General features: G+C 66.7%; 2 protein-coding genes across 2 annotated transcripts; one reads left to right on the forward strand and one right to left on the reverse strand.

Annotated features, from left to right (window-relative positions):
- Positions 1–3,786: 3,786 nt before the first annotated feature.
- H696_01540 (hypothetical protein) lies at positions 3,787–7,571 on the forward strand (the record flags this gene model as incomplete). Its single annotated transcript, XM_009495437.1, has 5 exons — positions 3,787–4,133; positions 4,228–4,412; positions 4,597–4,860; positions 5,034–5,165; positions 5,277–7,571. The coding sequence occupies exons 1-5, from the start codon at positions 3,833–3,835 to the stop codon at positions 7,569–7,571; spliced, it is 3,177 nt and encodes a 1,058-aa protein (XP_009493712.1). The 5' UTR covers positions 3,787–3,832.
- Positions 7,572–7,970: 399 nt separating this feature from the next.
- Positions 7,971–10,151, reverse strand: H696_01541 (hypothetical protein). Its single transcript, XM_009495438.1, has 7 exons — positions 10,065–10,151; positions 9,834–9,895; positions 9,595–9,697; positions 9,354–9,491; positions 8,884–9,209; positions 8,466–8,763; positions 7,971–8,245 (listed from the first exon to the last, which is right to left on the reverse strand). Exons 1-7 carry the CDS (start codon positions 10,069–10,071, stop codon positions 8,163–8,165), a joined length of 1,017 nt encoding a protein of 338 aa, XP_009493713.1. The 5' UTR covers positions 10,072–10,151; the 3' UTR covers positions 7,971–8,162.
- Positions 10,152–10,340: the final 189 nt, after the last annotated feature.

The raw sequence follows: 10,340 nt of genomic DNA on the forward strand, positions 1-10,340 counted from the left end.
CCCCCCCCCCCCCCACAGAGCCTAGAGACCAAGAAGGGCGTGAACCGTGCCCTCAGCCCCCTCGGCCCCCACCTCCCTCGCCCCTGCTCCCACCATTTCTACTGGCCCCATATCATCCGCAGGGGGAGGGGAAGGACCGGCCGAGCATGGAAGGGGGAGATGCGCACACGAGGGAAGGATGCGAGCCCGGCCCCTCTGCTGGTGCGTTACTTCGTAGGTTGCGCGAGACACCACTCACCCACATGCGGGCGCACGCGCACGCGCACAAGGGAGCAGCATGTCAGGTGCACGGTAGAGACCCCCACTGCCACCGCCGCATGGGGGGGGGGGGGGGGGCCGGGGGGACGGCCTCTGCTTTGGGAGACGCGACCGCCCCGTTTCCCCCTTTGCCAGTTTCTCAGCCGGGGCGGGGGGGGGGATCCACAAGGGGGGAGATGGGGAGGGCCGGCGGGGCGGCGGTGCCTGGAAAGTGCTCCCGCCGCCCGGACGGGGCAAAAAAGGACGGTGTTCCATCAGGCCCTCCAAGGCAGGAGAGGAGCCACACGGAGAGATGGTTGTCCGTTCGGAGGCCTCCCCCAGCGAGCCAGGCAGCCGCGGACCTCGGTTGGGTTTAGGTCCGGCTCTCTGGCGTGATTTCTTCGGGTCCGTGACATGGGATCCCACGTGCCTGGACCCTGGATTGTCGCCTCGGGGCCGAGCCACGCTGGTCGTCGTTCCGTTGTGTATTTTACGTAATAATAATGCCCCATATGCGGCTATTTTCGCCGCGGGGGACATTGTGCTGGCAGAAAAAAAAAAGGCCCCCGGAGAGTCCGCTCTGTCCCTTCTCTGCCCCGGACGCGCAGGCACACCCAAACTCCACTCGCCGCTGATGGGACGATATGTCTCCCGTGCTGTTGGGCGCCTCCATATTCGCCCGACCCCGCACGGCTCGGTGGCCGCGGTGTGGGCACCAGTCAATCGCCTCTTGCTTTTGCACCGCCAGGCCTCTCCTGGGGGAGGGGGGGTGGGGAGGAGGGACACATCACAGAAGAGGGGCGTCAACTGGCGCGGGCCGGACCCACGCGTCTTTGGCTCTCCTCGGGGCCACCCCCGGCGGCGTCAGCCTTCGGTGAGAGTTGTTTCCCCTGTTCGGCGCCCCCTCCCCCTTGTCCCTGCGCCCGCGCGCGCCCCTTTTTGTGGGGCCTTCGGAGATGCCTCGTAGGAGGGCCGTGTGCCGCTGGAGAGCTGGATTTGCACGGCGTTGAGGTGCCCCGACCCATGACCCGGGCGTATCCTGCCCGCGCCGCCTGTGGCCGTGTCAATGACGATCTACCGGGGGGGGGGGGGGGGGGGGGAAAGCAGGACCGTGTTCTTACTCCCTGCCTTGGGCTTCTCTCGTACTCCTGCGCCCACCTGCCCCCGGCCCGGCCGCCGGGCGTATTCCCCCCCCGCTCGGCGGACATTCCTCCCAGAAGGCACTGTGGGCCGGCCATTCTCCAGGCATGTGGATGCACGAAGGAACGCGTAGGCGCGCGTGCCGGCTTGTCCTTTGTCCGAGGCCTGTGTTGCTGTGCGCAGGGTGCGTCAGCCCCCCCCCCCTCCACCCGCGGTGCCCGGGGGGCGGGGGGGGGGGGGGGGGGGGGGGGGGGGGGGGGCGCGCCCGGGGCTTTTTTGGGACATGGGGGGGGGGGGGTGGGGGGGGGGGGCCCCGGAGGGGGGGGCGGGGGGGGGGCCGGGGGGGGGTTGGGGGGGTGGGGGGGGGATTTTTATCCCCCCCTTCCCCCGGGGGGTGCCGGGGGGGCGGGGGGGGGGGGGGGGGGGGGGGGGGGGGGGGGGGGGGGGGGGGGGGGGGGGGGGGGGGCGGCACTCTTCTCTGGGCGTGGGGGGGTGGTGAGGAGCGGGGGGTTGGTGAGGTTGGGCCGGGTCTGTGGCGGCGGGGGGGGGGACGACCCGGTTCTTTGGCCGGATCAAAATCCTCCCATGCCAGGGGGAGAGGGGGGCGGCAGCGGGGCCATCGTGCCAGGGGGAGAGGGCCTTCTGTCTTAACCACCCCTCCCTTTGTTGTCGCGGCTCTCCTGCCCTCGATCAGGCCGTGCTTCTGGCGTGGCCGGCCCCCCCCCCCACCCCCCTCTGCTGGACACCAGGAACAGCTTGGTGTCCTTGCCCAGCCCGCCCCGCTTGCCAGCGAGCCCGCGCGAGGTGTGAGCCGGCAATGGAATTTGCCCTGCGCATTCCCATCGGTCCACATTCCGGCACACCCCCGGGGCTTGTGTATCGGGCACCCTTTTTTTTCCCCCCCCCCCCCCCCCCCGGAGAGATTTCTCCCCAGAGTCCTCCCCGCCGGGATGGTGCGCATGCGACCGTGGGCCCGAAGCCTGTGCCGCGTCGTAGAGCATCCGGAGAACAGGCCCGCCGGCGGGGGGAGAGGGGGGGGAGGCGGAGACCCGCCTTCGGGCGTCGCCCTTACGCGCGCACCACGCCGGGATACGCGGGGGAAATCTCGATTACCCTCGGCCCGGCATTCGGCCCAATCATTTGCGCCGCCCACACCGGACACCTGGCCCCGCCGGACCGGGTTTCCGCCCAGGCCAGCTTGCCGGGAGAGTCGGCCGGGTCCCGGGCCGGGGACGCGGAACACCTCGCACTCTGTGGGCGCGCCGGCGTCCGGGCGAAGGGGTGGACGCACGCGGATCTTCCCTCCGGCGGCGGGGCCGGGCGCCCGGCGCCAAGGGGGCGCACCCCGCTCGACCGACCACCCCGCCGGGGCATCATGTTGACGTTTGAGCCCGGCCAAGCCCCCGGGCCCGGACGCGCCTTCACTTGCGGCCGAGCGTCGGTCCATGCCGCCAGCCGAATGCTCCCCGGATGCAGCCCACGCCGCCGGGCCGGAGATATTGGCAAAGGCAATTTGCCAGGCACATTCCCCGCCTCGCATGCGTCCATGACCTCGTCCCGCCCCCCTCCCCCCCGCCCCACCCAACGGCCCGTGTGTCTTGCTGGCGCTCGCGGCCCTTGGGGCCTCGCGCCCCGTGTGCTACTCGTGCCTGTGTCCTTGTCGCGCGGTGCGCCCGCCCTGGTGACTGGGCCTCCGCGCGAGCCTGGGCGCGGCCGGGCGCCAGGGCCTCTCTTCCCCCGTGGTGTGTGTGCGTGTGTGTGTGTGCGTGTGTGTGTGTGTGTGTGCGCCATCCGTCGCGCGCATCGACCGCCCCTCGCAGCTGTACACAGCACGCACCCATGCCTTGTGCATGGACGGCGAAATGCGGCCCTTTGGCCCGGGAATCCCCCGTGCGGTGGGGCCCTTTTGGCGGGATTGTTTCCTCCCGCCGCCGCCCTCCTCCCCCTCGTCCGTCGTCGGCTCTCTGCCAGGCTTTCCGGACGGTCGCCAGGGCTGGCCAAACCGCCGGGCATGTGCAGGCGAAGGCTGCCCCCATGGCGTGCGGGTGAGGGCTGCTCCTTGCCCTGCGCGACGGCGTCCTTCGGCCCCATCCCCCCTCCCCCTCGGCCCGGTCCCGGGCATTGGCCGGCGTCCGGTTCAGGGGGGGGGGGCAGGGCAGGGCGCACACAATGCAGCCAGCATGCGCGCCCGGTCGAGGAGACGCGCCTCGCGTCGGGGAGGGCGATCGCACCCCCGGGGGAGGGGGCGGTTTTTGCGCCACGCCTGTGACCGGGCCCCCGGCCCGCCGGGGGGCCCGCCTCACCTTACTTTTTCCAGACACCGGCACACGGCCTCTTCCTCCTTCCCCCGACTGCCCGTCTGCCCGCCCCCCTCTCTCTCCCCCTCCTCCCGCGCTCCTCCCCCCTCCCCCGCCCCTTCCCCCGCCGCCTTCTGCCCCCTGCCACACCCATAGCCATGCGTGACGACAAGTCTCCCGGTGTCCCGGACTTCGTGCTCATCGAGCCCGTGTCCGAGGAGGCCCTCATCGAGAACATGCGCGTGCGCTTCCAGGCCGACGCCATCTACACCGCCATCGGCCCGGTGGTTGTGTCGGTCAACCCGTACCGCAACCTGCCGGACATGTACACCCGCAAGCTGATCGATGCCTACAAGGCCAAGCACTCTTTCGAGATGCCGCCTCACATCTACGCCATCGCGGCCGACGCCTACCGCGATATGTCCACCTTCAACCGCGACCAGTGCATCATCATTTCCGGTGCGTGTGCACTGCCCTCCCTGTCGTCTCTTGCCCCTCGCCCCGCTCCCCGTGTATGTGCCGCTTCTGACGCATGTGTGCATCTCACTCGCAGGTGAGTCGGGCGCCGGCAAGACCGAGGCCTCGAAGCATGTGATGCACTACATTGCCGCCGCATCTGGCGATGGTGCCCGCGAGGCCGACGTCACCCGCGTCAAGGACCAGCTGCTCCAGTCGAACCCTGTGCTGGAGGCCTTTGGCAATGCCCGCACCACCCGCAATGACAACTCCAGTCGCTTCGTGCGTGTTCCATGTGGCTTTCGTGCATGTGTCCCTCTCACCGGCCTCCTGCCAGCGCCCTGCTCGGCCTCCTGCCGGCACATTCCCCATCCCCGGCTTCTCCTTCCATCCCCCCCGCTCACTCTGACATGCCTCCTCGCTCTCTTCCTCTCCCTCTGTGTCCTCCCTGGGCCGGCCTGTGCAGGGTAAGTACATGGATATCCAGTTCAACCGCTCCGGCGACCCTGTCGGTGGGCAGATCACCGTCTACCTGCTGGAGAAGTCGCGTGTCGTGCGCCAGGCCGCCGGCGACCGGAACTTCCACGCCTTCTACCAGGTTCTGTCGTCCGGTGCTCTGGGCGCCGGTGCGAAGGCCGCCGATTTCCACTACCTGAACCAGTCTGGTGTCGATACTGTCCGCACAATCAACGACGCCAAGGACTTCACCATTGTCAAGTCCGCCATGCGGGTATGTTCCTCGCCACCGTCCTTTCTCCGCTCCCTGCCCTCTCCTCCATCTCCCTCCCTGCTCCTTTCCTTGGCCAATGATCCAGCCCCCCCCCCCCCCCCCCTGGCGGCGCATACGTGTCCCCCCTCGCCGCTAACCCCCTCGGGTGTCCCTTTTTTTTTCTTGCGGTGCAGATTCTCGGCTTCACCGACCTCGAGATCACCTCGGCTTTCGACATTGTGGCGGCTGTCCTGCACATTGGCAACATCAACTTTGTCGCCACCTCCGAGGGCCATTCTGCTGTCTGCACTCAGGCTGGGTCCCAGGTGCGCGAGCGAACACCGATCCACCCCTGCACCATGGGTTTTGGCTTGTAACTGACCGGGACCCGTGTTTCTCCATCCCCTCTACGCCCCCCTCCCTCGGCACTCGCTCAGAACGCCCTGAACAACGCGGCCCAGAAGCTCGGTGTCACCGCCGCCGGTCTGGCCACTGCTCTGACTCAGCGCACGGTGGCCACGCGCGGCGACTCGGTCCAGGCCCACTCGTCCGCCGAGCAGGCCACCCACACCCGCGACGCCCTGGCCAAGGGCCTCTACGACCGGCTCTTCTCTTGGCTGGTGACGCGCATCAACAACAGCATCCAGTACATCCCCCAGACGTCGTACGACACCCCGTCGGTCATCGGCGTGCTGGATATCTACGGCTTCGAGGTGTTCGAGCTGAACTCCTTCGAGCAGTTCTGCATCAACTACTGCAATGAGAAGCTCCAGCAGCTGTTCATCGCCCTGACCCTGAAGGCCGAGCAGGATGAGTACGCCAGCGAGGGGATCACCTGGGAGCCGGTGGAGTATTTCAACAACTCCATCATTTGCGAGCTGATTGATGCGCCCCGGCAGGGCATCATCGCCCTGCTGGATGAGGAGTGCCTGCGCCCGGGGCAGCCCACCGACGACACGTTCGTCACCAAGATCAGCGAGGCGCACCAGAACCACGCGCACTTTGCCTCGCGTGAGAATGCCGCCCACCGGTCGGACAAGACCCTGCCTCATGGTGCCTTCCGCCTGCGCCACTACGCCGGCGATGTCACCTACCATGCCCAGGGGTTCCTCGACAAGAACACCGACCTGCTGCAGCGTGACCTGCGTGTGCTCGGCGGGTCGTCCAGCGTGGCGGTCGTTCGGGAGCTTTTCCCGGATGCCGCGGCGTCGCAGGCGCAGTCCGGCGCCGCCAAGCGCCCGGTCACCGCCGGCACCGCCTTCAAGACTTCCCTGGCGGCGCTGGTGAACAACCTGGAGCAGAAGCAGCCCAACTACATCCGCTGCTTGAAGCCCAACGCCCGTCAGCAGGCCAGCCTCTGGGATGCGGATCTGGTCATTCACCAGACGCGCTACCTGGGTCTGTTGGAGAATGTGCGCGTCCGGCGGGCCGGCTTCGCCTACCGTACCCATCATGAGCGCTGGCTGGCCCGGTACAAGATGCTCCACCCGCGTCTGTGGATCGGTGCCCGGGACACGTACAGCCGCTCGGATGCCAACCTCCCGGCGGCCGAGCAGTGCCGCATGCTGTGCCAGCACCTGGGCCTCGGCTCGGATGACTTCCGCATCGGCCGGACCAAGGTCTTCATTCGGTCCCCGCGGACGCTGGATCTTTTCGAGCAGACCCGCGCCCGGGCCCTGCCGGCCATTGCCACCACCATTCAGCGGATGTGGCGCGGTCTGCGCGCGCGGCTTTGGGTCCGTCGCACTCGTGCGGCCCTGGTCATCCAGATGGTCTACCGCGGGTACAAGGCCTCCAAGCATGCCATGGCCATTGTTCGGACCTTCTCCAATGTCAAGACCATGCCGGATTATGGTCGCGGGGTGGCCTGGCCGGCCCTCGACTCGCCGGCTTTGGCGCGCTTCGACACGTACATGCGCCGGATCCATGCCACTTGGCGTGCCAGCTGCATTGTCAAGACTCTGGACCCCGAGCGGGCCACCTTCATCCGGAAGAAGATCATCCTGCATGGGTTCCTGGCTGGCAAGAAGCAGGGCTGGAATGCCCAGGCATGGAACCACCCCCACCGCCGGTCCTACCTGGCTCCTGGCCTGACGGTGGACCAGATCGACAGCGCGGTGTTGATCCCCCCGCCGGCCACCGGATCCAGTGCGGCCGGTGTGGCGCCCGGGTCGCCGGGCGCCCGGGTGGTGGTGGCTTCCCCGGCCAGCAAGATCAACCGTTCGGGCAAGATCGACCAGCGTGTCATTGTCCTGACCCCGACGGCCCTGGCCCGTTTGGATTCCGGCTCGCTGAAGGCCGGTCGCCATGCGGCCGTTCCGCTGGAGCGTGTCAAGGCGCTCACGGTGTCCGGCGGCCAGGATCAGCTGCTGGTGGTGCGCTTCGACACCGGGCCGTCCTCCAGCACGGCTGAGTCCGACTGGGTTTTGGACTTCGGTGTGTCCGGCAACCCCGGTGCCCTGTATGAGTTTGTGGCGGAACTGCTCTTCCACACTTCGCCCACCGGCCGGACGACGGCCACCTCGGTGGGCGGCGAGCGCCGCGGTGCCTCGCCCATCCTCATCGATGTGGTCAGCATCTCGGACTCCATCGAGGTCGCGGTGTCCGGGTCCCGGCGCGCGGTTAATGTCGTGGCCGAGGCTGGCTCCAGCAGCGAGTCCACCGCCCCGGCGACCACCGTGCGGAAACTCAACGGCGGTGCTGTCTGGCAGGTGTCGGCCGCCATGGTCTGAGAGACGCGGCGCGCCCCAGAGCACGAGCGAGCGCGAAAGGGCCATTGAGCTTGTCTTTTCCTCTTCCCCCCTCCCCCCTCCTCTTCCCACTGTTTCTGCCTTCTTCCTTGTGTGCTTCCTATCCCAGGGGAGAAGTCTTGGGGGGCATCTCTCCACCTCGTCTTTTCCCTGTCGCGCCCTCATTGTTCTTCTTTCTCTTTCTCCTTCTCTCTCTCTCTCTCTGTCCCTCCATCTTTCAGGAGGGGGCGGGGGCGCGCGAGCTGGTCCTCTCCTCCTCCCCCTCTTTTTCCTCCTTTGTCCTGGCCACCATGTGTCGGGAAGAAATACACCGAGCTTCGAAATGTGGCGTGTGCATGCATGGGGGGGGAGGGGTTGTTCTTCGTCGGGAGCGGGAGGGGGTATCTAGTCGAGTTTATGGTTTATATTAAGGGCGGTTTTTCTCAAGGGGGGGGGGGAGGGAGAGGGGTGGCGGCGAGGGCCGTGTGGTCCATGGGCCTTTTGGTTCTCGGTCGGGAGAGGAGGCAGCTGTTTTCGGGGGCTTCTCCGAGGAGGGCACGGCTACATCTGTGTATTAAAAGCCACGCCCGCGCCTCACTGGGTGACGGTGTTCTTGAAGGCCGTGTGAAGAGCATACAGAACACGCATGGTCACACGGGCATCCTGAGTGACAATCGCTGTACAAGTTCCAGGGCAGGAAGCAAATCGGCGGCATGTTAGTGTGTGTGTGTGTGTGTGTGTGTGCGCGTGTGTGTGTGTGTGTGTGTGTGTGTGTGTGTGTGTGTGTGTGCGCGTGTGCGTGCGTGCGTGTGCGTGCGTGGGCGTGCGTGTGCGTGCGTGCGCGTGTGTGCAGACGTAAAGATGCGGAAAGAGGGGAAATGGGCCGGCAGGACATACCCTGAGCGTGCCATGCGCCAGGAGTGATCTCCAGACGCTCCATGAGGTCAAGCGCCAGTTGGACATTGTGAATCTTCTGATCGGCGGTGGTCGGGGTCGAATGGTACTGGGACGGGGGGATGTAAAAGCCACCGAGGGACCCAATCAGCAGCAGCAGGTACAGGCCGTCGTGGAAGGGGACGGCAATGTCACCGCCGGGGATGTCGGAGCCCGTTTCTCCGGTGGAGTGCATGCCAACACCCGGGGTGACAGTAACATCAAGGGGGGCCAGGTGCTTGTTGACAAAGAGGAAGAGCAGCTGCACACATGGTCATGCAGGGCGATGGCGGTCAGCCGGCGGGGCAAATCGACAGGCAGGCGGGCAGGCATGCAGGCACCGAGGAGGTGGGAGAAAAAGAAGGAAAGAAGCTCCACATACACGCTGCACACTGGCCAGCTTGGCCTCAGCGCCCGGGTCGAGCAGCTCATCGAAGGCATCGCGCTCGAAAACACGCTCAGTCGAGTCCAAGGTCTTCCGGGACTCCACATCGGTGAGCGCGGTCGTGGCCTCGTTACTGCCCCAGGCACTTTCGTCCTCGGTGATCGTATGGCGCTGGGTCTTCTGCAGGGTGGTGCCGCTGTGCTGAGTCTCCCGGCGAACGACACTGATTTCCAAGTTCGAAGGCAGCTGGTAGGGGCAGCGGAATTCGTGCGCCATGGCCACCAGCAGCCGGCAGATGGAGACAACATCCTTGTTGAGGATGCCTGGTAGGTCACACGGGAGAGGTGAGTGGCTTTTTACCCGGGAGGGGGGGGGGGGGCGGTCATATAGGAGGGTTGAAGAGGCAACCAGGAGAGAGAGAGAGAGAGGGAGAGCAGGGAGGAGGGCAGGTAAATGGGCAGACATACCGTCGATGATGTCCGGGCTCATCTCCAGACCGACGCGCTCGCGCAGGAAACGCAGCACAACGGCCAAGTTGCCGCGCTTACCGCGGTCAGACACCGGGCCAGTCGGATCCGAGTGAATGGCCACCTGGAGGGTTTTCTCTGCATTTCACATGCGCACGGGGAGGCAGATCCGAGGGAATGTCAGCCATCCTGCTGGATATTGGGATCCTGGTCCACAGGGAGGTCGTGTCGGGGAACGTACCGAGGAACAGAACCAGGAGCTGACCATCATGCAAATCCTCCACGATGTCACGAACATAGACCCGGTCCTCACGAAGGTGCTGGTTCAGCCAGGACATCAAGATCTGGCGGCAGCCACCCGCGGATCAGCAGGGGGGGGGGGGCGGGCGTTAGCATGAGTCGCGGGGATAAAACGCCCACTCAATGGCGAGCGGTCAGGGAGGGCGGAGGGCGGAGGGGAGCGGAGGGTTCTGTGCGCACACGGCGGAATCGCTGGTACTTCGGGTCGCCCAAGGTAGTTTGATGGACATAGTAGGTGATGGCTGTGGAGGATGACCATGGAGGGCGGGGAGAGAGAGAGAGAAGCAAGGAGAGGAGGGCGGGAAGACAAAGACAGAGGAGAGGCGGCGTTAGAGAGGGCGATCAGGCAGTATGCGTGATGTCTTGTTGCCGAAGGGGGTCAGCCTCGGCATATGGCCCGGGGACACATACTCGACATTGTTGCAAGCCGGAGGGCGGGTGAGCGAGGGGCAAGGGAGGGGGGGGGGACAGAAGGAGGGGCAAGGGAGGGGCTGAGGGGGGGTGACGAATCTGCCAGGCGTTGGACCCCCGGAAAAGGGCCCCTTTGCTCTCTCGAATCGACGAAGCAAGTGGCGGCCGCGGAGGGGCGACAAGGCGCAACAGGTCCCAGCGAGGGGGCGATCGCGAGTCCGTGGTCCAGGGGAAGAGGGGCAACAAGCCTCCCTGCACCGCACGCCCCCCCCCCCC

The sequence above is a fragment of the Fonticula alba genome (genome assembly GCF_000388065.1).
Source record: "Fonticula alba strain ATCC 38817 unplaced genomic scaffold supercont2.2, whole genome shotgun sequence".
NCBI classification, from domain to species: domain Eukaryota; order Rotosphaerida; family Fonticulaceae; genus Fonticula; species Fonticula alba.

Excerpts from the sequence above, each read along its gene's own strand:
- H696_01541 (XM_009495438.1), bottom strand. Across the intron at positions 9,698-9,833 it reads AGTACCAGCGATTCCGCCGT|ATCTTGATGTCCTGGCTGAA; the intron begins GTGCGCACAGAA and ends GGCTGCCGCCAG. Across the intron at positions 9,492-9,594 it reads GCTCCTGGTTCTGTTCCTCG|AGAAAACCCTCCAGGTGGCC; the intron begins GTACGTTCCCCG and ends TGTGAAATGCAG.